General features: G+C 44.8%; 1 protein-coding gene across 1 annotated transcript in view; it reads left to right on the top strand.

The window, feature by feature from the left end:
• LOC120914264 (HAUS augmin-like complex subunit 3) overlaps positions 1 to 26,549 on the top strand; it is a 127,103-nt gene extending 100,554 nt beyond the window's left edge. The window contains exons 4-6 of the mRNA XM_040324890.1: positions 6,196 to 6,623; positions 21,005 to 21,221; positions 26,201 to 26,549. Coding sequence (XP_040180824.1) covers positions 6,196 to 6,623; positions 21,005 to 21,221; positions 26,201 to 26,422 — 867 coding nt within the window. The 3' untranslated portion in view covers positions 26,423 to 26,549. The remainder of the gene's footprint in view (positions 1 to 6,195; positions 6,624 to 21,004; positions 21,222 to 26,200) is intronic.
• The last annotated feature ends 874 nt before the right edge of the window (positions 26,550 to 27,423 follow it).

Raw genomic sequence — 27,423 nt, 5'->3', positions numbered from 1 at the left:
TTTGCTATGTTGGCCTAACCTTCACAATGTCCGTTTATGTTATTGCCATATTGAATAATCGGCAGTCCTGCTTTGAGATCAAAACCTTTGTTGGCCTTGAGGGGGTGAACACTTGAAACTAGCATGGTTTGAAATAAAAGGCCAACACTGTAGGCCTTCCCAAAATGATATATTGGCTTTGACTGGTGATGTTTATAATATAATATCGCTAAATGTAAATTTATTTACAGGTCATTTTGGACATAATATTCTTCAGTATTGATGCAAGGAATCATCATGTCTCAAGTAGTCCTGCAGGGTGGCACACCTGAGATGACTGGTCTCACCTGACAGGAAACGCCATCAAGAAAGATGTTAAAACCCCTGCCCCTCCCCAATGTGCATTGGTTTATTTTAAATCGGACCAAAGGGCTGAAGGTCTCCCCCCTGGGAGCTGGATAGCGGGATGAGAAAGCTAATAGGTTCTGGTAGGGCTTGCCTTTCCCATGGGTTTTTTTCCTTCCCAGGGGGGCAGCAAAGAGTGGAAGAGGGCTGAAAAACTCTGGGCACAAGAGGTGTACCCAGAACTTCAGAGACTACTCTGTTCCCTCCTCTTACCTGACGGAGTCAGCAAGTGAGGAGGCTGGCAGTCGGATCATCTGTTAGGCATGTGCCTCCAGCTCCTGAGTGGCTTCCTGGGGTCATGTGGCTGGCTAGGGCTTGGATGCCCCTTGTAGTTGTGGGTGGCCATTGCACCAGGAGGAGGAACTGGAAAGCTGAGTCCTCACCAGAAAGACGCGCAGTGACCTATTTTCTCCCCCCCTCTGGTGCCGGAAATGAAGCTGCAAGAGCGAGACGTTTCCAATGGCAGTGGTCTCCAAGAAAATGGCGGCATCACACAGGGGAGCAGACTTTGGACTGGCAGCAGAGCAGGCCATCATATCCTACTCTTCCATCAGGCAGAGGAGCCTTTTGTTGTGCCCTGGACATGGAGAAAGAGGGGCTGGGAGTGTCCACAGCACTGGAGACCACAGCGGGTAGCCTACCCTGCTGGCAGGGTAAAAGGGGAGGGGGTGTGGGACTGGATATGGCAAAAAGCTTGGTAGGAAATGGCTATGCATTTTCTTTCAGAGACAGAGGCTACTGCCCCCCTTCCATTTCAAAAGATGTGCTTACTGCAATGGCAAGCTGTAGTAGGCACACACTATACCATTCTGCTACCAATGTATCCAGAAAAACCTCATGGGTCACAAAGGATTTCCTCTCCGTGCAGTCTGAAATGCTGGCAACCCTAAAGTCCTTCCAAGCAACCTTGGGGTCTAGGCTGGAGGTTAAGCCCCTCTCCAGCAGGGAGGGCTCCTCACGGGAAGATGCGTCGGCTAGCTGGTGGGACAGTAGGGGTAGGCGTTCTGAGCCCCAGCCACTCAGGACTCTGAGGATGAGGAGGCAGAGGTCTCTGATCAGAGCTCTCCTTATGAAAGAGAGGATCTGGACCAGTATGGAAAGGATTCCAGGCAGGCACTTTTTTTCAGCTGATATGGAGGGACTCCTCAGAACAGTTTATGCATCTATAAGAGATCACAGAACGGGTGACAGGTCTCAGCCCAGGATAGGATGTATAGGGGCCTGGTCAGACCTTAGTTGAAGGTTCTCCCGATCCACCAGGCTATCAAAGACCTCTTGAGAGAATGGAAGGCACTGGAGAGGAAACTCCTGAAGTTCAAAATGTCAAAGTGTGTGTGTGTGTGTGTGTGTGTGTGTATGTTTACATATACTGTGTGTGTATATTATATATTCGTAGATGCTTGACTAGCACAGGTGTCAAAACAATCTAATCTCTCCTTCGAGGTTGCTGGCAATATTGGGGATCAAATGGACAGGAACGCTGACACGTGGGTGAGAAAGCTAGTTGATCACATGTTGCGAGGTGCCAAGCCCAAGCGGATCATAGACTCCTTGGAGGTAATTGGCAGGGCATACTTGGCAGATGTGGCTGTAGAGACCGTTCCTATGACCACAAAGTCAGCAGCCCTCCTGAACTCTGCCAGGAGGATGCTGTGGGTGAAAACCTGGGATGATAATCGCACATCGAAGACACACTGTGGCCTACCATTTGAGGGCTCTCTACTCTTTGGGACAGGGTTGGATCAGGTCCTATCTAGGTCCACAGAAAAGGAGAAGAAATTCCCAGTGAAACCCAAAAAAGACATAGGAAAGTGTTTTTTTTTTTTTTTTTAAGGCCAAACGGCTAAACCGTTTCAAGAATAAAATGGACACTGGCAAGAAATGGGGGGGGGGGGTTGGTAAGGGCAAGCAAAAAGGAGGCTTTTTTTTTCTCCTTCTGACCAAAACCGAACAAGGATCCTAAGTGATGCCAGGGTAAGGGGGATCTCATTTCCTCAGCCAGCGAAAGAAAATCGCTCAGAGCGCCTATAGCTGATAAGAGGGTTACAGGTTGGGGCTACTTTCCACACCCCCTCAACTTTCTCCTAACCCAGGTTCCAACACAAAGCGACAGGCCTTCTAGAAAACATCAGACTGCTGGCAGAGCAGGAGTTCATTATCCCGGTCCCGACAGAGCAACACGGGCGGGGGTTTTGTTGCCACATTTTTGTGGTGCCAAAGCCCTCACGAAATTATCGCCGAAGACTAAATGAGTACCTGCAGTAAAAGCTCAGCATGGAAAGTGTATACAATCTGGAAACGTCTCTTAAGAGGTCTTAATGGTCACGATAGACCTAAAAGGCGCATACCTCCATGTCCCCATCTTTCCGCATGGGAGCCTGCTAGCTACACTTTGCGATTCCAATGGAACGGAACGCCCAACATTGGTTCAGTGCCCTGCCTTTCGGCCTGGCAGCCAGCCCGAGAATCTTCGCAAATTCTCGCAGTGGTTTCTTGCCTCCATCTCCAGGGAATTTCACTGATCCCTTACATGGATGGGGTGTTTTTTTTTGGGGGGGGGGGGGGGGAAACTCGTGCTATCCAAGCTAACCTTGGGATGGTTAATTGGCCAGGAGAAGTCCTCGTTGGGCTCCTCACAGGCCAAGGTCTACTTGGGGTTCCTAGTGGACTCTGTAGCACAGAAGCTGGTGCTACCCCAGAGTAAGGTAAAAGGCATGATGGGGGTGGTATCGGCCCTCCTAGAGCTATTCTAAGGGTACTTGGGTTATTGACGTCTTGCAGTCCTGCTGTACCCTGGGCTCAGTGCCATTCCACGGGTTCCTGTTCTCGTCTTGGAATGGAGAAAGGGGACCCTAAACTGGAAGGTGTCCTTTCTAAAGGAGGTAGGAGTCTCTGCAGTGGTGGCTCAGCCCACCAAGGTTGGGAGGAGCGCATCTCTGGACCCAGCTTCATCCCCTGAGATGATAGACGCAAGCACCTTGGGTTCGGGGGCCCATCTAGAGGAACTTTGGGCCAAAGGGGTCTGGGACCAAGTTCAGAGGGGCTCCTCCACCAACTTCAGGGAGCTCATGGCGGTCAGGGAAGCCCTAAAGGTGTTTGAAGTAAGGATCTGGGGGGAGGAGGTCCAGATCCTTTCAGAGCATTCAACAGTGGCCTTTCTAAATTGGCAAGTAGGAACCAGGTCTCGCACTCCAATGGGCTTAACCCAAGAGCTCATAGTGGGCAGAGCAGAGGATTCCCTCGCTCTTGGCAGTTCACATAAGGGGGGTTTACAACACAGAAGCGGACTACCTAGCAGACAGCCAATTCACCAGGGAGAGTGGGAACTAAACTGAGGTGTTTTCTCTGGCCAGAGAGGGGCTCCGAAGGGGGTAGACATGTTGGCCCAGGATTGCGAGTTTGACCTGGCCTATGCACCCCCTCCCCCCTTTGGCTCTGATCCCTCAGGCACTACAGAAGCTGAGTCAGTCTAATGGCAGACTAAATTTAGTCGCACCTTGGTGGCCCAAAAGGGCTTGGTTCCCTACCCTAGGAAACTGGTTGGTATCTTCCCTGCAGCACCTCCCAGAACGGCATGATCTTTTCATGCAGGGTCCAGTCTGCCACCCAAAAAAAACCCGGATTCTTCAACCCAACACCCTGGCTCTTGAGAGGGAACGCCTGGTGAAGTGTAATTGAAACCCTTTTGCTGAGTAGAAAGCTGGTCACCAGGCAGATTAATGCCAAGGGAGGTGGTGTCAAGAGAAAGGGGCTTCCCAACAGGACACCCCAGCAGTCTTGGACTTCAGGAGGGTGTGGATCAGGGTCTAGGTAGCGGCTCTATCAGCACCTTTTTGGCTAGAAGGCTGGCCCTGGGCCCCCTTTTGTTAAAATGTTGGCTAGGGAACGAATGTCCCTGGTGCAAATGAATACATTTCAACCATGGGACCTGACCCTTGTTTTGGAGGCCCTAACCAAGGGCACCCTTCGAGCCGTTGGCTCAAATTTCTCTTGAGTTACTATTCCTTAAGATGGCCTTCTTCCTGCCCACCATGACAGCCAGGAGGGTAGGCAATCTGCAAACCCTGTCAAAGATCCCTTTTTTGTTATTTGAGGACAAGGTTATTCTTAGTCAGGATCCCCTGTGCCTACCCCAAGGTGGTCCTACATTTTCACAGGTCACAGAAGATTGCCCTTCCATCTGTGAGAACCCTTAGTATGAGAAGTAAAGATCTTTTCATTTGTTAGACGTCAGTGTGTTGGTAGATTTAGACAGTGAAGGAATTTAGAAAGTCTAATCATCTGTTTTAGGGTCCGTAAAAGACGTGATCAAACCTCAACTATAGCCAGATGGTTTAGGCACTAGGCAGACCATAGCCTGAGCAGGCAGGTAAAGCGGTTCCCACCAACCTAAAGACACACGCTAAAAGGTCTCTGATGCCCTTTCTTCCCAAGAGGTCGCCAGTCAACCAAATCTGCCGAGCACTACAGGGTGGAGCTGTTGTCACCTCAGTATCTGGAATTGGGTAGAAAAGTCCTACAGGGTGTTGTCCTGCCCTAACGCAGGGCCATCTTTTCCATTGGGCACGCTGGGCAGTTGCCCGGGGGCCCCGCTTGCCTGGGGGGCCCCCACCGGCTGCCCAGCAACCCCAGTAAAAAATTATGGAGTGGCGGGGTAGAACTGCCCATGCCCAGTTCGCGGAAATCACAGAGAAGATCCGGTCCTCCACGAGTGCGGGGGGTTGCTGATGTAAGGGGGGAGTGAATGCAAAAATGTAAGGGGGCACTGATATAAAGGTTCCCCCTCCTATATTAGTGACCCCCCTTACCTTAGTGTATTTAATCTGAGGAAGGTGGTCTCTGGTCACCAGAGTACCCCCCACATCAGAGTCTGCAGGATTCCCCCTTACAATGCAAGGGGGAACTCAGTCTGCGGACCCTGATGTAAGTGGGAAAGCGTTCCCCTTTACATAAGAGTTCCCTTTCACTGTAAGGGGGAATCCTGCAGACTCTGATGTAAGAGGAAACTCTGTGCTGGCTGGGTTATAGTAACCTGACCTTCATGTCGAAGACTTTTTGTTTACTTTTGTTTAACTTAAACACATTTCTAATAGCACTAGCTATATGTTTATAGTTTAAATACTGACATTTGCATTGTTGGGCACTGAAAACTGTAATTTTAGGTACTTTTTTTGCAGTGGCAGTAAATGTGGTTCTGCCAGTAAATGTTATGATTTTTGTCAGTAATTCTCGTGTGTAATTGTGTAGACAGGGCCCCAGTGCACTGTATTGCCCGGGGGCCTATAATGCTCTTAAGATGACACTGCCCTAACGTAGGCCAGAGTGCCTTTCTGTCAGGTGTGCCGTCCTGGAAGACAACTTGAGAAAATGACCAGTTACACTTGCCAGTAGTGGTGGTTTTGTGAATTCTTCAAGGACAGCAGGCCCACTTCCCATCTTTGGTGTTGTATGAACTCTAAGGGGATTTTAACTCTCTCGTGCCCTGGTGTGGGTCAATACTTTTTCTCAACTGAGCACAGGAAGGGGCAGGGGTTTTAACCTCTTGTTTTCCTGTCAGGTGAGACCAGTCATTTCTTGGGTATGTCATCCTTGAAAATTTCCAGAAACTCGATACGTGTAACTTCCCCCCCCCCCTTTTTTTTTTTTTTTTTTTTTGACTCGCAGCTGGCTTCTTGTCTAGTCATCCCATAACCATATATACTAGTTAACAATTCCGTATTCTGAGTAGGTATTGGGACATCTACACCTATTTTTTTGAATGTTGTGCATACCTTTATAGTAACCTGCTTCCATTAATTTCTCCTTGGTCAGGTTTGGGATCCTCTGCGTTTGCCTTTGTTGGAGAGAGACATTCAGACACTAGAGACAGAGATTGAAGGTTTACAGACGCAAAGACTAGCTCAACTGGTCTGTGAGGCTTCAATAGGTCTATGCCTACCTGCCCACCATGGTTGGGTTCAAACGGAGAGACAAAGACTGGCACGGATAGGCCAAATCCAAGCTCCAGTGGCGGAGGCCATACTAGCTCAGTTGTCTCGTCTACAGCTGGTAGAATTGGGCCTACAGGTTGACATGAGGGTACATCACCAAACTGAGGGGGATCTTCGAACGCTCAAGATTAAGATGAGCAAGCTGTCTGGTGATCTTGGAAGGAGAATACTTGGGCCAAGAGAATTACGGGCCTTTCCTCAATGTCTGCCACCGATACGAGTTGACAGCAAAGACCATACAGCAGTCAGGTAAGGCTGTAAGGAAATAATTTATACATAAAGGCTTTTCCCTGCCGAAAACCAGACAAACCGCTAAATTCATAGTTCAAAGGCATACATGTGCAGTTTTAAAATAAAAAAATTAATCGGTTTAATCCTGATAAAATATCATATAAAATATTTAACTTTCATACGCTTTTGTTTAAACTTGGTATTGGTGTGGTTTGCCCTTACCTTGGGCTCACATCTTTTGGTTGAAGTTTTTTTTAGTATAATGGCTAAATTGTTCTCCATGTAGTCATTCACCTAGCTTGTCTATATTCTCAAATGGGAAAGGCAAGTTCCTGTTCTGAGTCATGCAGTGCCATGCCTCACCATTTCTGTGTTGCACCAAAAAATGTGGGATGAAATAAGGGGGGGGGGGGGAGTTTGGGACTTTGCATGAGGCACGTAAATGGAAACCAATAGTTCGATCCAAAACTTTTAGTAAAAATTACACATGACATAGCACATACTGTACATACACAAGTAGTTGGTTTAATGATTATCATAACCAATACGCCCAATATAGGGTAAAAAATTGCAAGAGCATCGGCATGGAAAATATTATAAACCTCTTTTGACCAGTTGCTCCATATAGAAAAAAGGTAAACGGAGTAAACCACATTTTATATGTAAGAACATAAATGCATCATAAATGGCATTTGCATTCAACACGTTTCGCGGATTGTACTGTCTCATCAGGGAAGCAAATGCATGTGATTTAAAAAAAAAAGTAATTAAAACCAATGCATCTACTGGAAACCACAATGGTGGGAAACAAAAGGGAGCAAAGAGTCAGGAGGGGGGGGAAATATCCACCCCCCTACTTGTTGGCGCAAAAATGTAAATGCATGGTGCTAAACAGATGGGGACCGTTTGTCTCTCCCAGGAGCTGAGGGAATAAGGATTCAATGGGAGGGTATACGCAGGCATAAAACTCCCCAAAGGGGTAATGGTGTACATGTTGACACTGCTGGTGATGCAAGGGAGTGACCATGGAAGTGTCTGAAAAGCAAAAAAATTGTGGCTGTGGTAAAAACCACAGCCACATTTTTGACATAATAGAATAAGTTTGAAATGAAGTAATCAGTGAGTAAAAACAGATTTCAAGATGAATATGAAGATAGTGTTGAAAGGTCCCACCATCTGATAAACCAAAGAGGGTAAGCAATCATGAAGTAAAATGTGTAGTAATGAAGGACCATAAAACCAATTGCATGTACAGTATCTCACAAGGGAGTACACCCCCTCACATTTTTTTTGTAAATATTTTATTATACCTTTTCTTGTAAAGTAGTAAGTGTACAGCTTGTATAACAATGTAAATTTGCTGCCCTCAAAATAACTCAACAGTCATTCATGCCTAAATCGCTGGCAACAAAAGTGAGTACACCCCTAAGTCAAAATGTCCAAATTGGGCCCAAAGTGTCAATATTTTGTGTGGCCACCATTATTTTTCAGCACTGCCTTAAAACTGAGGTCTACAGTTTTTTTTCCACAAAAATATAGCTTTTGGTGGTATTTGATCACCTCCTGCGGTTTTTATTTTTTGCGCTATAAACAAAAATAGAGTGACAATTTTGAAAAAAATGCAATATTTACTTTTTGCTATAATAAATATCCCCAAAAATATATAAACCTTTTTTTCCTCAGTTTAGCCGATACGTATTCTTCTACCTATTTTTGGTAAAAAAAATCGCACTAAGCGTTTATCGGTTGGTTTGAGCAAAATTTATAGCGTTTACAAAATTGTTTTATTGCTTTTTTTTTTTTTTTTTTTTAAATTACTACCAATGGCGGCGATCAGCTTTTTTTTTTTTTTTTTTTTTTTTTTTTTCGTGACTGCGACGACATGGCGGACACTTCGGACAATTTTTACACATTTTTGGGACCATTGTCATTTTCACAGCAAAAAATGCATTAAAAATGCATTGTTTACTGTGAAAATGACAATTGCAGTTTTTGCGAGTTGACCACTAGGGGGCGCTAAAGGGGTTGTGTGACCTCATCTCTGTTTCTAACTGTAGGGGGTGTGGCTGTAGGTGTGACGTCATTGATTGTGGTTCCCTATATAAGGAAACGCACGATCGATGACGGCGCAAACAGTGAAGAACCGGGAAGCTGTGTTTACACACAGCTCTCCCCGTTCTTCAGCGCCGGGTACCGATCGCGGGACTCCAGCGGCGATCGGGTCTCACGGAGCTTCGGACCGGGTCACGGGCGCGTGCCCGCGACCCACGGCTGGGCACTTAAAGAGGACGTACCTGCTTGTGCCCAGCCGTGCCATTCTGCCGACGTATATGTGCAGGAGGCGGTCCTTAATTGTTTAACATATTCTAGTAGCCAGTCCCCTTCTTATCCCACTCTATCTAATTTAGTTCTTTCTATTTACTCTGTTCTCTTTCCCCCCCTTTCCCTCCTTATTTCTTTTTCCCCATTTAATCCTATCACTGCGTCTTTTTCTCCTCCCCCCATCACTCCCCCTTGTATCCTCCGTCTCGTGTATTACAATCCCTGCTCGCCCCGTCTCCTCCCCACTTGGCCACGTAAAACGAACTCCCCTTCCCTCCTTCCAAATGCTTGAGAATGGAGTGCGGCAGCTGTGTCATACGCTGCCTGACCACTCAAACGCGTCGCATACCCTGTGACGTATCCTCCGCCTGCTGTCCATCTGCGCTCCACGCCTCGTTTGAGGATCCTCCATCGCAGCTGGCTATTCTTCTTCATCAGCAATGGATTCTTCTTCACACAGCGCTCCAGCAGGACCCCGAAGAAAGTGACGGCCGGATGACACCCTCCCCTCTTGGGAACATCTTTTATATGCCTACCTGTCACTTCTAACATGTGAGTGACCATTACTTGTGCTTTTATTAAAAATTGTTTTAAACTACTACACCCAAAGGCGCCTCTTCCCTTGTTCTAGCTTAATTAAGGTGCAGTGCTGATGTTGTAGGTAATGTTAAAAGCACCTATGCTTAATATGTGGAAAACACAATCACAAATCAAATTCAGGTAAAATGGTGCATATTGATAAAATCCTAGTGCTAAAAATTAAATAAAATGCTAGTGGTATCCAAAATATGTGCATAAAATGACAAAGATTTATATTGTTGAGTGAAAATAAGTAAATTAAATGAGCAACTGCGATTTGCAGTAACAAATGTACCAGATGAAATGAATTATTAGTGATATCTACTCCAAAAGTGTGCAAAAAATGACAAAGAAAAAGGAATAGATGAAAATAAAAAAATTTAAAATAAAGTAATAAAAAAAAAATGAAGGGGGGGGAAATTGTTTTGTGCTGTTAACGTCTAGTTCTATGCTTCACACAGTGATCCACTCAAAACTGTGCTCCTATATGAACCGCAAAGTAGTGTAGTACCGTTTAAATTTTAAACGGTACTACACTTTTTTGGGACCCCTTCTTTCTTTCTTTCTCCTTCATATGGGATAACCACTGAGAGCACCACCAGGATCACAGCAGGACGTGCCATTGTCAGAGTGCTGCACAGTGGCATACACTGTGAACGCTGTAAACCCCAAGAGGGGGTGAAAATCCGGTGAGTGCGGTCCATATAGGAGCACAGTTTTGAGTGGATCACGTTCACAACAGCATGAAGCACTTTTTTCCATCATATTTAAAAAAATATATATATTTTATTTTCACTTATTAATCTTGTTTATTCAAAAAAAAAAAAAAAAAAAAATTTTCAGCAATACAGCGTAATCAAAGACTTGGATATATTGTTCACATTTCAAATAACGTCTTAACAGGATCTAATAGTAACAAGTAATCATAAAGGATCATATATATATATATAATATATATATATATATATATATATATATATATATATATATATATCTATCTATATATATATATATATATCTATATATATATCTATATATCTATCATATGAGACAGGACAATGACATTGTTTATAAATGGATCGTATTCCGAGAACAAGTGTCAAAATGCACTGAACATTTGTGATAGAGGCTCCCCTCTGCCCTACCCACCCCTTATCGGGGACAATCTGTGGGCAGCACAGAGAGGAGAGGGGTGGAGGTCGGGGTAAACCAGGCCCAGCTTCCAGTATTCAAAAAAAGGGTAGGGAAAGGAACAGCAAATATTAGGCATACCCGAGCTATCTCTATCTTTTCCCTCTTACCCCTTGAGAAGGGCCAAGTCGGACTCAGTGTCCAAAGGTAGTGTACGGAGCTGTGCGGGGGGGAGAGGGGGGGGTTGAGACAGATGGGATGGAAGAAAGGGTGAAGATGTATCTAGTTAGATCTTTGGGTAAGTATGACCCCTGATGTTATGCTAGAATTTTCCTGGGCACCGGATGGTACTTGTGTAGGGGGGTTTCTAGACAGTGACCAACATGACAATGTTTGTCTGTATTTCTCGTGTGTGTCCTTGGATTGGTGAATAAGGCGCTCCATTTCCTCTACCCTGTCAACACGTGTATGCCATTCTTCAATTGTTGGAATAGTTTTAGACTTCCAGTATATAGGGATGCATTGGGTGGCTGCATTTATTAGGTGTAGAGTTAGTGATCTCCGGTATTGTAATCTTGGTATGGGAGTGTGATGCAGCAGGAATTGCGCTGGGGCAAGGCTTATTGGTATTGTTGTTATTTGTACGATACGTTCATGCACCTCTTTCCAAAACTGGACTAACAGAGGGCAATCCCACCAGATATGTAAAAAAGAGCCTTCCGCTCCATCACACCTCCAACAAGACGGGGAAACTGCCGGAAAGATTTTGTGAAGCTTTTCTGGTGTGCAGAGCTTGTATCGATTTTCTTGTGCTGAGACATTAATAGTTCCTTTATGTGTGTGTTCCCATATAATGTTCCAATCTTCGTCAGATAGGGACATGGAGAGATCCTTGTCCCATGCTGAGCGAGTATTTGAGGAAGGAGGCGATTTTGGCATCAGTAATGAGTGGAACGTGGAAATCAGATGGCGCTTTGGTTCTCCCGCAGTGCATATTTGTTCTAAGGGTGAGAGATCTCTGCACCATTTCCGATGTGTCTGAGTGGGACCTAAAAAATGTTTAATTTGGAGATACTTGAATACAGACATGTTCACCTGAGGGAGTGCTTTTATTAGTTCTGGATAGGTTAGTAAGTCACCGTTGTGGAAAAGTTGATGAGCTCTAATGGCCTGAGAGTTGGAACCTATCACTGGATATTTGTAGGTTATATTTGGTATGAAATCGGGGTTGTGCGATAAAGGTGTCAACGGCCCCGGGGAGGGAGTTATTTTCAGGGTTCGACATATCGCCTTATAATTTTGGAGTGTAGGACCTATTAAAGGATGGTTCAGGCATTCTGTAGGAATCGAGCGATGTTCTATCCATGGCAAATGGGTAATCGGGAAGGAGAGGAATGCGTTTTCCAAGGCAATCCAGTCCTTGTTTCCAGTGTGGAGATGCCAATCTACGAGTCTAGTGAGTAGGCATGCTTTGTGGTATAGGGCTAAGTCAGGTATACCCAAGCCCCCCTTGTGTTTTGGTTGAGTCAGTTTATTCCAGCTCAATCTGGGTGCTTGGCCTGCCCAAAGGAATGTTCTACAGTGTCTTTTGAATGTTGTAAAAAAAGTCTGTGGGATCATGATTGGCACCGCCTGGAGAAGGTATAAGACTCTCGGAAGGATATTCATCTTAAGGATTGCTGTTCTATCGAACCACGAAAATCTGCCGTTGTTCCAATCCGATAGATCTGATTTAATGGTTGAGAGACTTGGTAAAAAATTTAATGCAAATAGCTTACTTAGATCTTTGGTTTGTCTGAATATATCACATACTTAGGCATTAAAATCCCCAATCGATAAACGCTTATTGCAATTTTTTTTTTACCAAAAATAGGTAGAATACGTATCGGCCTAACCTGAGAAACACTTTTTATATATGTTTTTGGGGGATATTTATTATAGCAAAAAGTAAGAAATATTGCATTTTTTTTCAAAATTGTCGCTCTATTTTTGTTTATAGCGCAAAAAATAAAAACCGCAGAGGTGATCAAATACCACCAAAAGAAAGCTCTATTTGTGGGGGGAAAAAAGGACGCCAATTTTGTTTGGGAGCCACATCGCACGACCACGCAATTGTCTGTTAAAGCGACACATTGCCGAATCGCAAAACCTGGCCTGGGCATTTAGCTGCAAAATGGTACGGGGCTTAAGTGGTTAATAGAATACATTGCTCGCCGTGATTGGCTCCATCAAGAATGAAGAAAGATATGGCTCCAGAAGGAAGAAATATGAAGCCTAGGAAGGGCTCGTACAGTGAATACAGGCAAAAAAATCTTAAATCTTTTTTTTAAAATGAGGGGGTCGTCTTATACATCGGAAAATACGGTATTATATGGTATGTATGTATGTATGTATGTATATGTATAAAAAAGAAACGGCGGCAAGCCTTCTGTCTTTCAAAAACCATTTCCTACTTTATTTTTTCTAAAGGATCCCAAACTGCCAGGATACACAGGGTTAATCGGACATTTTAGAATTTAGAGGCACACAGCAGCAGGAGAAGGGGGAGGGAAATTTTGATTCTTTTCAAGGCAGAAAGGAGGGAGGGAGCCAAAATGCACAATACGCTTATGACATGAACAAACAAACTACACAGTTAGAATATGACACGCTATTTCAGCCCCTCTGTCGCTAGGGCGTTAATTTTTAACCCCGAACCTTCTTGGTTCGATTATATATGAATATTTCTATCTATTTATCTTCCCTGTCTTAAAGCTCCAGACGGCTCCATTGTTCTGTGTCTGGCTATTGTGTACATTGATTGCCCCCTGGGGCTTCTGTCTCATTACACATAACAGTCCCTCCATTCAAGCTATCGGACCAATCCCTGCTGACTCATTTTCAAGTCCTCATTTGCATGGCTAAGGAGGACCTGAAGGAGGACTACATGTACTTTACAATTGACCAATAGGAAAGCAATTGTTGGGGGCGGGATGTTCCAAATTCGGTTTTAAAGTGTGTTGTGTACTTCCAATAAAGGTCTTCTTGTTTGAACTTACATACAGCCTGCCTGGTGTTTGTTCTAATGGATTCCGAACGGCACATAGCTGTAGTTCGGATCCTGGAGCCTTGGATGACCGAACCATCAGACGTTGCAATCTGCAAGCTGACTCACTAGTAGCAGAGGAGTGTCGGGAGAGCGGAAGCGAGCGAGGGTCTCTGTATGTGTGTACTTTGTCCTCTGCCAATACACACACACACACACACACAAATATACATGTAGGCTGGTATGGAAATTACTGTGCTACTTCATTACCAAACACCTGTCCTTCAAACCAGTCTATTTCGACACCTCGCTTAATCAGAATTTTTACTAAAAAAAAAAACAGACCATCGAAATTCTGTGTCTATACCTATAACCTTAACAGACACCTCTATTGTTTCTCCCCGTCTCCTACAGACATCCACTGTAACGGCACCCCAAATGGGACAGGGGTTAAAGCTGTTTAGGATATTCCATTCCCGAACCCAAGGCAGCTACCGACGAACACGACCCATAAGAATCCCCCCCCTATTAACAAGACACACTGCTCTGTTTGAGGTTCAACAGGAATGACCCTTTATTGAGAAATACAGGCTCTTGTATACAATTTAGGATACTGCAGTAACCAAATGAACAATGACCCAACTCCACCCACAACATCACACAATGGTTAACTAATGAGCTCCCCCAATACACAACATCCTCAAAACATGTCTTTAGCAGACACCCTGACTCCGGGTCCTAAACTAATTTACATGAGCTAATTAACTACAGTGGATGACTCGGACACCTGACCTTTAGGCAGTCTGCTAACTTACAATACACATTATCACAGTAGCAGACTTAAATGCCACAATAGAATGCACTCGCACCCCACCTCCTCACAGCAAGCTTTATAGTACACAACAGCCAACACACAATATATATACAATGTATACCGCATTAAATCTGATTGGCACAGATCATAGTGGGGTTATCTACACATAAGAGGCATCGGGGATGCTTAAACAGGAGTATCTCATACTTTCTAAGAGCTTCTGGGTCCCACGGGCCCATCCATTACAGCCACATTCAAGTCACCATAGAACACAACATAACATAAAATCTCAGTCGGCAGAATAGGGCAACAGGTTCTCATTAAAATCTGCTTTGGACAAGAAATTACCCGTCTTTTTCATGGCCTAGAAGCAGCAGACGAACCGTGAGCTAAAGGAGGGCGTCTATGCAGAAGAACACAAGGCAAGGAGTGAAAACTTCTCTTACCGTATTCTAAAGCGATCAATCTTTTTTTATTTATTTTTATTTTTTTCCCGCACAGGCGCACTACACTCATATCCGGTCGGCCACTTCTTGATCACAGCCCAAAGGCCTCTGTTGGACGCCAAAATTGTAATGGATTTTCCCTGGCTCAATTCCAGGACACGTTCTATTCTGCCACTGAGTCAAATCTATGATGGTGAAAGCATGCAAATACGAGAAAAAGTGGTCACGGTGCCATCACCATAGTCTCCAACCAAAAAGGGAGGAACTTTATTGAAATCACAGCTTTTATAGACAAAGTGACATAAGAAAGCATCATTCATATGGGTGTATCTGATTGGCTCATCCACATATGGTATTTTCTTGTGACGTCTGTTCCTTGCCACGAGGCGAACATTCCAGACTTTCATCAGCCATTTTCCCTTTGGTCGATTGGGAGGGGTAGAAGTTGGTTAGGAGTGCAGTAAGGAGGGGGTTGGGAAGAACATATGGCTTTCATTCTTACTCCGGGCTTAGATTTTATTCAAGGAAATAATACCATCTTCTCACAGAATACTGAAACACGTGTGTGTGTGTGTGTATGTATGTATGTATGTATGTATGTATGTATGTATGTGTATATTAGGGCTGTTACTGATCAAAATTTTTGTGTTTGATTAATCTTTTTTTTTTTTTTTTTTTTTTATCTAATTTTTTTAAAAGTCGACTAATTTCGATTAATTATAACGCACATACAGATCCAACTACTTTTAGCTGATCTCCTTGCAGGCTGATTCCCAGTGCAGATACCAACCACTGGAAAAATGGATAGCAGGATCCAAAAAACACACAAAGGCAGCGCTCGATGGGAATAGCATTAAAACTTTTATAGTCTTCAAGTACCGTATTTATCGGCGTATATCACGCACTATTTTCCCCTTAAAATAAGGGGAAAATCGTGGGTGCGCGATATACGCTGATAGCCGCTTCCCGCGCTCAGTTTTAAATCCTGCGCCGACATATACCGAGTGCAGTACACTCGGGTACATTCGGCCAGGCTCGGCTTCGCTCGTGCTCACGCATAAACGTCAGAGCGTGAGCGACGCCGAGCTTTGCCGAATGTACCCGAGTGTACTGCACTCGGTATATGTCGGCGGAGGCGTTCGAACTGAGCGCGGGAAGCGGGGACTCAACGTGAGGCGCGCGCTGGAGAAGCCGGGAGGACACCATCGAGGCCGCAGACGGACACCGGACCGGACGATGGACGCTGGGAAGACACCAAAACTGTAAGTAATGCAATCATATACATTTTTTTTTTTTTTTGCAGGAATTTCGGGGGCACTTTGGGGGTGCGCGGTATACGCGGGAGCGCGTTATACCGCGATAAATATGGTAGGTAACAAAATAAATATTGCACTGGAGATAAAATCGATGTAACTACATAAACTGTGTAAATTGTGCGAGTAATACCAAACGGTACCAAAAGCAGTCATAACATGTAGCTAAGTATGATACTGGTATACAAATGTGTACAACGATACCACTGCTGAATCCAGATGAGGAGAGGTTAACATCAGTCCATCGGCATGTAGATGTCCCATGAAGGGAACCATCACAACTCCCAGTGGATGGTTGTAGAATCCCAGGTTGATAGAGGGAAGTGTAACAGCCCTTGTGTGTGGCAGATAGTAAGGGCATGCAGATATGAAGGCATAGCAAAGGAGCCCTTCAGATGGACACGGCAAGCCCCACTGGTGTCCGTGACGCTACTGGATCTCCAACGGAACTCCCTGAAGGCCCAGAAGCCGGCGGAGAGGTGAGTACCAATCAAAAGAATTTTAATCGATCAAAGTTTTTGATCAATCAAAATTAAAGATTAATCGATTAATTAAAAGTTAATTTGCACAGTATATATATATATATATATATATATATATATATATATATATATATATATATATATATATATATATATATATATATATATATATATATAAATAAAACAATATAAGAAAGGAAACCAATATTTGAGTGGTTAGGAGAAACATAACAAACACAAAATGATCATTTTATCAACTCCATCACGGACCAGTAGCCATGTCATCCAGATGGGATACTGCTCCCCTGCTGATGAAAGGACTAGTATGCAAGCTATTGAGGAACTAGCTTGTGTTGGAGACCATGCTGGATTGGTCACTGGACCTGGGTGGGCATGTGTGGGCAAAAGAGAATGCCTTTCCGGAGATTCTGCATCAGTGATGGTGACGATGGGGCCCCTTGGGAATTTGGGCTGCTTGGCTAAAAAGTGTCCAGAGAAATGCAACTTCTAAAATATGGTTCATAGACGTTTATTAAAAAGTAGCAAAATGTACATCAAGCGCAAACATCTAGGAACCATGATTTTTAGAAGTTGAATTTCTGTGGACACTGGGCCCTCCTTTCTTTTTATCCGAGTGTAGCTCCCCCCTACTTTTTAGTATGGGCGCTACACTAAAATTAGTGGAAATGGGAGGCTTAATCACTCCCATTCATGAATTATGGAATTTAGGCTGATGCCAATTCCAGAATCTGTCCTGTAGGTCAGTCTGTGCACCAGGGGTGACACCCCTGGGCGGCAGTTGGCGCTAGAGGGGTTCTGGGGGATCCACCTTTTTTTCAGCAGCCAATCCAGGGTTTTTCTTTCTCGTTGGGCATGCTGGGAAGAGGGATATATCTGTGGCGGCCGTTTTTGGCGGGTTGTTCTTGCGAGGCCCGAGTTCCAGGTGCAGTACCCACCTTCAGGGTACGTGCATCCATGGCCCCGCCACCACGTCCTGCCATGCCGAGGTCATGCACCTTAATTAAAGAGGGACCCCAGCGGCTTGCTGTGGCCCAAACTATGTTGCTGAAGGGATCCCAAGCTAGGAGCTGTGTGGTGGAAACTGGCTCAGGAGAACCTAGAACCAGAGGTTGTCCGGGAGGCCTAGACGAACCACCGGGGATCCAGTCACCGCACCCTATGACAGGTATGCTCAGACTGTCAGGGGGTGACCTTGATTGAACTAACTGGGAGGATCTACTCAACCTGACTTTTCTAAATCCTAACTTGTCCAGCCTGTGGCAGAGGCCCTGAGGCAGGCCTGTGGCAGAGGCCTGTATCCTCCCAGTGATTTCCCTTTGCAGGTGACTCTCCGGTTGCTAGGCACTAAATATCTGCCTGTCCGGGGGCACTTTACCCACCCTGATTGGGTGGCGACATATTGATTTTTATCATTGCTGAGAGCAGGCTTGCTCTCTCCTAACACCTAGAGGCCTGATACTAAAGTTCCTCTACTCTCATCGGCTTTCTTTCCTGTCATGTGCCTTTTCGATGTTGGCCAGTTTGGGGCCTTGGAATAAAGTTTTGAAACTGAATTTGTGTCTGGACACTTGCTCTTATTCATACTCACAGAAGTCACCCCTAGACCAAGTCAAGAAGGTAACCTAGAAAGCCGATCCTGAATCAAACAGCAGCTCCTGCAGGGGGTAGCGCTACACGAGTATACAAGCTGTTGAATGGCAGATTCAAGGGGTTGTAAAGGTTTGTTTTTAATTTTCTAAATGGGTTCCTTTTTTCCTTCAGGGTTTTGTTTTTTGTTTTGTTTTTTGTTTGTTTTTTTTCTTCTAAATGTGTTTTTTTTTTTTTTTTTGTCTGAATTTTTCATTTCCTGTTCCTTACGTCGTTCTGGCTGGGGGTTAGCGTGCTCGCCCCCTCTCTTGGGACTACATCCCTGTGGGGAGACACTTTTGAATACACAGCATCTCCCTACATGGATGTAGTCCCAAGGGAGGGGGCAAGCACGCTGACTAACCCCCAGCCAAGAAGTCTCAGATGATGGGGGCAAGCTTACGGAGGAGGGACAGGAAGTGAAAAAATTTAGAAGGGAAATCTAAGGAAAAGTGAACCAACAATGCACTAGCTTAAAGGAACCCATTTAGAAAATTAAAAACTAACCTTTACAACCCCTTTTTAAGGTGAGTAGTACATCGGTTTTAAAAAAAAGAGCTATAGATTGTGTAATGGGGGAGTCAGTATTGTGTTTTTATCTTTGTGGTGTGTGTGTGTGGTTGGTGGAGTGTTTTTTTTTTTTTTTTTTTGCCTTTAAAGTCTTGTCTTGTTTTGCTTCTTATGTCGGTTTAGCAGGTTATTGAAGTTTTTGGAGCCATTTTTATACTTTAAATTGTTTGTCCCAACATTCTTGTTCACCTTGTGTTTTGATTTAGATTTTTTTTAATTTCCTATTCTGCTGAGAAACCTTTTCCTCTGGCTCCATGCTGCTCAGCCTGTACCACCTGAGAATGGCCCCACAGCCTGCACATTAAGATGTGTGATGTTCGCTTCCAATTGTTCTGCTAATGGCTATTTCAGTGCACTTTTGGTTCCGCTTTGTTCCTTTGTGGTCAGGTTTGACTCAAAGCTCGGAAGTGTTTTACGTATTACTCCTTTGTTTTTACCATAGTTTTTATGGAAGGAAAATTGTTCTGGTGAAAAAAAGCCGGACCTGAGAATTGGTTCCTCCTGGGTGAGGAATATGCACTCCTACTGGCTTTTTGATGCATGGCGCCCAGCTAGATTCCACCTTTCATGGATTTTTATCAAGGGAGTTGAAATATATGTTGCTTTTAATGCTGAAGGTTTTTTTTCGCATTCCCTCCGTTCTCAGTTGCACAAGAGCTTGGGGGAGGAGAAGCGACATCACACTGAGCTTTCCAGTGAATGGCTGTGCAGTGGGGGAGTCGGGACAAGTCTCTTCATTGGAGAAGAGCATACTGAGTTCTCTGTACAGCTAGAGTACTGACGTGTGTGTGTGTGTGTGTGTGTGTTTGTGTTTTCAAAAGCTGGTGGTTTACTTACGCTTTTTAAAAAATTAAAGAAGGTAGTTAATGTGCTAGTGTGCATTGCATACTAGCTCCATTTCATTTCATTCATTTATTCGGGATGTACGGGCACACAGATACACGGACAGCTCTGCTGGAGACCTGCATGGCACCAGCGATCTGCTGATTGCTGGTGTGTGTTTTTGTTTGTTTTATGTTCCCCCTGTGTAGCACCCTGATGTTTAGGCGGTTGCTAGCAAATTTAGTTGCCAGGCGATGGTTGCTTTGGCCAATTTCTGGGTCAATTGATTTAGCCCTAAAACTGGTATTGCTGCACTTTTGTTGCTAGGTGGCCAGTTATCTGGTGGCATTAGATAAGAGAAGGGCATAGCAAGGACAGATTAGGAATGAATGGGGTGTCTCAACCCATTGGCAGGATTTTCTTGGGTATTTTTTTTTGGGTGGAGTCAGGTGATCGGGGGGGGGGGGTTCTGTGCCACCTGGATGGCTGAAACCTCAAAATTGAGTTGTCACCAGATCAGGTGACCACGGGTCATCTTCCAATGGGATAACTTGACACCCGAGAGGATTCCCCTCACGTTGGGTATTAGACATGTGCGTGCCAATAAATTTGTTTTGTTTCGTATTGAATGGAAATTTGTGTCCGAATTTCAATTTGGATTTGTTTTTTGTACGAAATACAAATTTTTATGTTTTTAGATTCGTGAACTTTTTGTAACAATTGCGAACGTTCGTTATGAGGGGCTCCCACCATCCCTGTGCTGTGCTCATTATGAGGGGCTCCCATCATCCCTGTGCTGTGCTGACTTCATGGGTCTTTAACTTCATCATAACGAATAATCGTAATTATTATGACAATGATAAAAGTTTATAACGAACATTCTTATTTTGTCCAATTCTGAATCTCCCATCGACTACCAATACCAGTCTGAGCAGTCTCCCACTCCCGAAACAAAATTTCCTATAAAATTTGTAAGAATATAAATTTACGAATGTGTACGAATTTTCGAAAATTTGTATTTTCGATTCGTACGAAATGAATCACACATGTGTTGACTCAACAGAAAGTGATATTAAAGATGTTCCTAATGGGACAAAGATGGCAAAAATAAAACGGGTTATGCCCCAAAACCTATTAAAACCGCTTTTGGCTTTACAATTTAAGAATATAATATTTTTTTTTCTTTTCTTTCTGTATTTCTCTTCTCTCTCCTTTGCTCATTGATATTGTCTGTCTGACTTCTTTCAGGCTCTCAATGATGCTAGAGAACCCATCAAGGCAAAAAGAACTTTTTCCAAAGTATGAAGCCCTCCAGCGCCAAGCTGGTTCTCTTCACCAGGAGCTGATGACACTGAGTAGCATCCATCGTGGCCCTCTTCCGCAGACCTCCAGCTTGGAACAGGACTGCGAGGAGCTTCATCAGTGCTTGTGCTGTGGTACACGGAACTTGCAACTGCGAGATCCAGTAAGTACTTTCCTAACAGACATAACTTCATATGGCAATCTAGCATGTGAAACTCCCCTATATTTCTTTAAAGTAGATCCAAACCCTGAATAGACCACCTTGAACCACCTTGTGTGTGTATTCCATAAAGCTAATGCATTTTCCGCCACATTCTTGTATTACCACGTGGTCTCTAAATGGGCTTGCTTTCCCTATATTTTTGCCCTCTGGATCCATTGGTTTGCTAAATCAGTGTTACATATACATGACCAGTTGTGATCTCAGTGGTGCATGTGGCGGGTGATTGTGCAGAAGCACAACTGGGAGATTGTCAGTCCATAACTGGAAGTGCCAGAAGGACATTCATTGCAAGATCACTACATATTTTAACCACTTGAGGACCAGAATGTTGCACCCACTTTGCTCTATCATGCAGAGGCGTTGCTAGGGGGGTGCGGTCCGCACCCGGGTGACACCTGCTAGAGGGGTGATACCATCCCGTTTTTTTTTTTTTAAGCTGACATGCCCAGCAGGTGACACCCGCCAGAGTGGTGACACCGGGGCCGCCGCGCCACTAAACACCGTACCAGGGGCGGACTGACAGCTCATGGGGCCCCCGGGAAAAAGATCATGGGGCCCCCTGTGTCCCCGCCCACATTCAAGCTACATCCACACAAAGTCCCACCTACATATTGCACTGCCCACATTGCAAAGAATTTCTCTACACAATGTTCAAAATAAATGTTTATTATAGGAATTAAATTCTTGCCACTGATCACCAATGTAAGGAACATTCTTCCCACTGATCACCAATGTAAGGGACATTCTTCCCACTGATCACCAATGTAAGGGACATTCTTCCCACTGATCACCAATGTAAGGGACATTCTTCCCACTGATCACCAATGTAAGGGACATTCTTCCCACTGATCACCAATGTAAGGAGCATTCTTCCCACTGATCACCAATGTAAGGAACATTCTTCCCACTGATCACCAATGTAAGGAACATTCTTCCCACTGATCACCAATGTAAGGAACATTCTTCCTACTGATCACCAATGTAAGGAACATTCTTCCCACTGATAACCATGTAAGGGACATTCTTCCCACTGATCACCAATGTAAGGAACATTCTTCTCACTGATCACCAATGTAAGGGACATTCTTCCCACTGATCACCAATGTAAGGAGCATTCTTCTCACTGATCACCAATGTAAGGGACATTCTTCCCACTGATCACCAATGTAAGGGACATTCTTCTCACTGATCACCAATGTAAGGAACATTCTTCTCACTGATCACCAATGTAAGGAACATTCTTCCCACTGATCACCAATGTAAGGAACATTCTTCTCACTGATCATTAATGTAAGGAACATTCTTCTCACTGATCACCATGTAAGGGACATTCTTCCCACTGATCACCAATGTAAGGGACATTCTTCTCACTGATCACCATGTAAGGAACATTCTTCCCACTGATCACCAATGTAAGGAGCATTCTTCTCACTGATCACCAATGTAAGGGACATTCTTCCCACTGATCACCAATGTAAGGGACATTCTTCTCACTGATCACCAATGTAAGGAACATTCTTCTCACTGATCACCAATGTAAGGAACATTCTTCCCACTGATCACCAATGTAAGGAACATTCTTCTCACTGATCATTAATGTAAGGAACATTCTTCTCACTGATCACCATGTAAGGAACATTCTTCCCACTGATCACCAATGTAAGGTGCATTCTTAGTGTACAGATGACAGTATCAGGCCGCTTTCACACTGGGGTGGCGGCAGCAGCGCTTTACCATAATTTTTGTGGAGGTATTCGCCCGCTAGTGGGGCACTTTTAACCCCCACTAGTGTCTGAAAAAGGGATAAAACAACCTGCAAAGTGCCGCTGCATTTCAATGGGCAGAGATGCTGCTTGCAGGACATTTTTTAACGTCCTGCCAGCGCATCGCCTCAGTGTGAAAGTATCTGGCTTTCACATTTACACTGCTGGGGAGACATTTTTCAGGTGCTTTACAGGCACTATTTTTAGCCCAAAAGCGCATGAAAAACATCCTAGTGTGAAAGGGGACTTAGGGAAAAGCATTTCAATGATTTTATGTAATTTATATATAGGGAATAACACTCACTTACACCCAGGTTTACACTGACAGCAGGAATTAAATCATGCAAGTTCAGCTAAACCCGCACGATTTTATACCCGCATGTCAGTGCGAGTTTGGCGGGCGATTTCAGAGACATCTGAGCGGGTTGCTGCACAGATGTCGATGGAAATTGCACCCCAAAGTCAGCAAAAGTTGTAAAGAAACTACTTTTGGGAATCGGTGCTGCGCCAAAAATGGGGCATCGCACTGATTCAGGTAGTGCCTTTACCATGCGATTTGACATGTCAAATCGCATGGAAAATTGCTCCAATGTGAACCAGGGCTAAGTGCTATTCCCTATATATAACACTGATATCTATACACTGAGTGCGTTGAGTGGCATTCAGTGTACCAGATATCAGTGTGCATTAGTGAGTAGCACCTGATCTGGTAAATAGGCACAGCACAGGGCAAGAAGGAAGGAACCAGGAAGTAACACTCAGCATGGCTCTTGGAACAACACACCGACACAGTAACTGCAGTGATTTCATTATCACACTGACCTGCTGCTGGACAAGGCAGATCAGTGTGGATGGATGCCATTTGGAAATTCCAAGCTGACTCAGTCAGCTCTCCTCTATGTGCAGTGCTCTCTGCCTGGAGGCTCCAGCTCCTTCAGACTGTAACCCACGGCAGACTTATGGCCCCCTCAGCTGGATTCCCCAGGAGAGAGCAGGGGGAGAGGTGGCTGGAGCGCCTGTCTCTGAATATCCCCGCACGGCTCGGGGCTCTGATGAGCCATCCATCCCAGCCAACAAACACCTCTGAGCTGCTCGCACAGCCACAGGCAATGTTTCCATAGCACTGCTTCCTCGGGGGTACAGTTTTTTTTAAATTTTGCATAATTATCTGCGCTGCTGCGGGCACCTTCAGGGACAGACTGAGCCGGCCGGGCCCCCGCCCCCCCCACTGGGCCCTAGGGCACTGCCCGACTCACCGAATGGTCAGTCCGCCCCTGCACCGTACTGTATTGATTGGAGCGTAACATTCCTCAGTCAGACTATCCCCGTGTGAGCCGGAGTTTATTGGGCAGAGGTGTGGCTGCCTCCTCTTCTCCTCCCACAGACTCCTTCACCATTGATGATGCTGCAGCTAGAGGTGAGGACACAGTAGCCCCGCCCACAAGCCCAGGTCTTCATCTGCATTCATGCTATGGAAGTAAGTTACTCTGCAGTGTCACTACATAGAGTTCCAAGATGCCCTGTGCAATCCCAGCCTGCCCTGTGCAATCCCAGCCTGCCCTGTGCCGCCTGGCTTGTGCAATGCCAGCCTACTCTGTACCACCCAGCCTGCCCTGTGCAATGCCAGCCTACTCTGTACCACCCAGCCTGCCCTGTGCAATGCCAGCCTACTCTGTACCACCCAGCCTGCCCTGTGCAATGCCAGCCTACTCTGTACCACCCAGCCTGCCCTGTGCAATGCCAGCCTACTCTGTACCACCCAGCCTGCCCTGTGAAATGCCAGCCTGCCCTGTATCACCCCAACCTGTCCTGTGCAATCCCAGCCTGCCCTGTATCACCCCAACCTTTTCCATGCCATCCCTAACTTGCCCTATGCAACCCCAAACTACCCTATACCACCCCAACATGCCCTATACCACCTTAACCTGTCCTATACCACCCCACTACACCAACCTGCCACTATACTGCCCTATACTATCATTTACAGGGGCTGGTTTGTGGTGCGCCCCATGCCCATGCACTGCCTGCTTGGTGCTGGGCAGCCTAGAGGGGGGGGTGACACCATGTTTTACCGCACCGGGTGACACCAACCCTAGTGACGCCACTGCTATCATGTAACCCTGCACCTGAATTTTTATTTTATTTTTTCTCAATACTGTAGCTTTAGCTCTGATTTGAGTTTTAATAACCACCCTGGGTTTTATTTTTTAATATATGAAGGGGAAAAGACCAAAAATCCTTATATTATGAAGTACTACATACTGTAGCAAATAAAAATGCAAGGACAGTACAAAAAACCTGAATTGGCCCTTTAGTAGATGCCCAAAGGATCTTTTTGCCCCAGTTTTTTAGTAATGAAATAAACATGCTGGTATTGAGAGGGTTAAAACGTGGAGCTCGGTAAGGCTGAATTCACACCTATGCAGTTAGTGCATTTTGCAGATTTGCACTACAGTTCATCTAACATGGTTTCCTATGGAACACTTTCATAGTTGCCAACAGTAAAAAAAAATCGGTGCACTTGGCAGTCTCAGTTAACCTGCATGCAGTATAGGTTCGGGTGGTTGATGCATGGACATAAAATAAGGGTCTATAATAGATGGGCACATGCACTGCAATACAAATGTAGCAGTCAAAAGTAAAGTCATAGCTTCTACAGGTCTAACCTGGCAGGTTGCAACACCTAATGCCACGTACACACGGTCAGACTCTGTGAAATTCCGTCTGACTTTGAGAGCAGGTTCTCTATTTTTCCGTTGGAAGTTCAGACGGAGATTTGCCCAGTAAAAAGTCTGACCGTGTGTACGTGGCATTAGGTGGTGTTGCACCCTGCCAGGTTAGATCTGTATGAAGCGATGACTTTGGACTTTGGGCTTTTAAGTTGCAGGTTCCAGTGAAATCCTGCTAATGGTTCCTAAACTGGTATTCTCTGTTACTTTAGTGTATGTTTGTTATAATGGAAAGAAGGAGGAAGCAGAGAGAGATCCGTGGGTGCCATGTTTCTTGTACTGGAGAAACTATGGTGCGCAAACAAGATTTTCAAACCTATTTTTTTTAGTTTTTTCTTTTCCTCATTGAGTAGGGTTTCCTGACCAGTAGAGTATTTCTTTCATAAATTGACAACCATTCTAAGCAGTTTTATTTTCTTACCCCTAGAACCTCACTCTGGCCTTTGAAGTGCTCTCCTCTGGTGTTTCACAGTTTAATCAGTTATGTCTGGACTGCCTAGGGGATCTGGAACGTAAGAAACATTCCATTCAGACTTCTTATCTAGAGCAGGGGAGACAGTTCTATGCTCTCTTCCACCAGGACCCCACTCAACTGGCCAAAATTGTCCAGGAACTGGAGCAGCGGGTGAAGGAGATACAGACGGACTGAAGAGGACATCCAACTTTGGTCAATAACCATAGCAATTGGCACTTCATATAGGTTTCACTTATGGTGGTGGCTGTTTACACATATGGCATGCAGTTTGTACTTAATAAACAAGCATTAATGCATCTGATTCCATGTTTTATTTATCTTGGTGAACTATTGGTCATAGCGGCCATCTTATTCCAGTATGTTCTGAAATTAAGCCTAATCATTCACAGGAGCATTGTGGAGTTGAAAGGAAACCTGCCACATGGCCAACTCTTGAGCTGCCATTGGGGGCCTCTTCAATAGGGATGAGCTTTGTGTTCGATGCAAATGTATGTTTGACTCGAACATTTTCTGTTCGTACGTTCGACGAATTTCGAACAAAATGGGTCGTTCGCACCAAATTTGAGTGACTGCAACGGCCCATAATTCACTGCGGCATTGCGCGCTGATGATTGGTCAAGCATGCACCATGACCCTGCATGCTTGGCCAATCACAGCGCGCAAAAAAAACAAGAACCATAATTGGCCAAAGCCAGGGTGGCTTTGGCCAATTATGGCTCTGGGTTTAGTACACGCCCCACACTATAGAAGTCCGCCTGCAAGGCGGCCGCGTGTAGTGTGTTGCGGCGTTGTTACTATACAGACCACATCAGACAGTCAGATGGAGAGACAGTGTCTTTTCTACCAGATAGATAGATAGATCAGGCAGGCTAGTCAGTTTAGTTAAATTTAGTGTGTAGAGGATATATATACATCCTAGTGTGTGTGTGTGTGTGTGTGTGTGTGTGTGTGTGTGTGTGTATGTATATATGTGTGTGTGTGTGTGTGTGTGTATTTATATTTTATACACTGTATAGCTTAGATAGATCAGCTATTCCTATTTGTTAGGCAGTAGATTGTGCTAGCTGCAGTGCTCCAACGTGTTGTATTGCCTGCATGCTGTTTAGTTTACACCTAAACATAGTACTCAGTGTTAGTGGACGTGTGCTATTTAATTGCACATAAACGCAGTTGCT

This window comes from Rana temporaria, chromosome 9 (assembly GCF_905171775.1).
Source record: "Rana temporaria chromosome 9, aRanTem1.1, whole genome shotgun sequence".
In the NCBI taxonomy this organism is placed as follows: Eukaryota; Metazoa; Chordata; class Amphibia; order Anura; family Ranidae; genus Rana; species Rana temporaria.
Note: the sequence above shows the minus strand (reverse complement) of the source record. Positions and strands in the feature narration are given on the sequence as shown.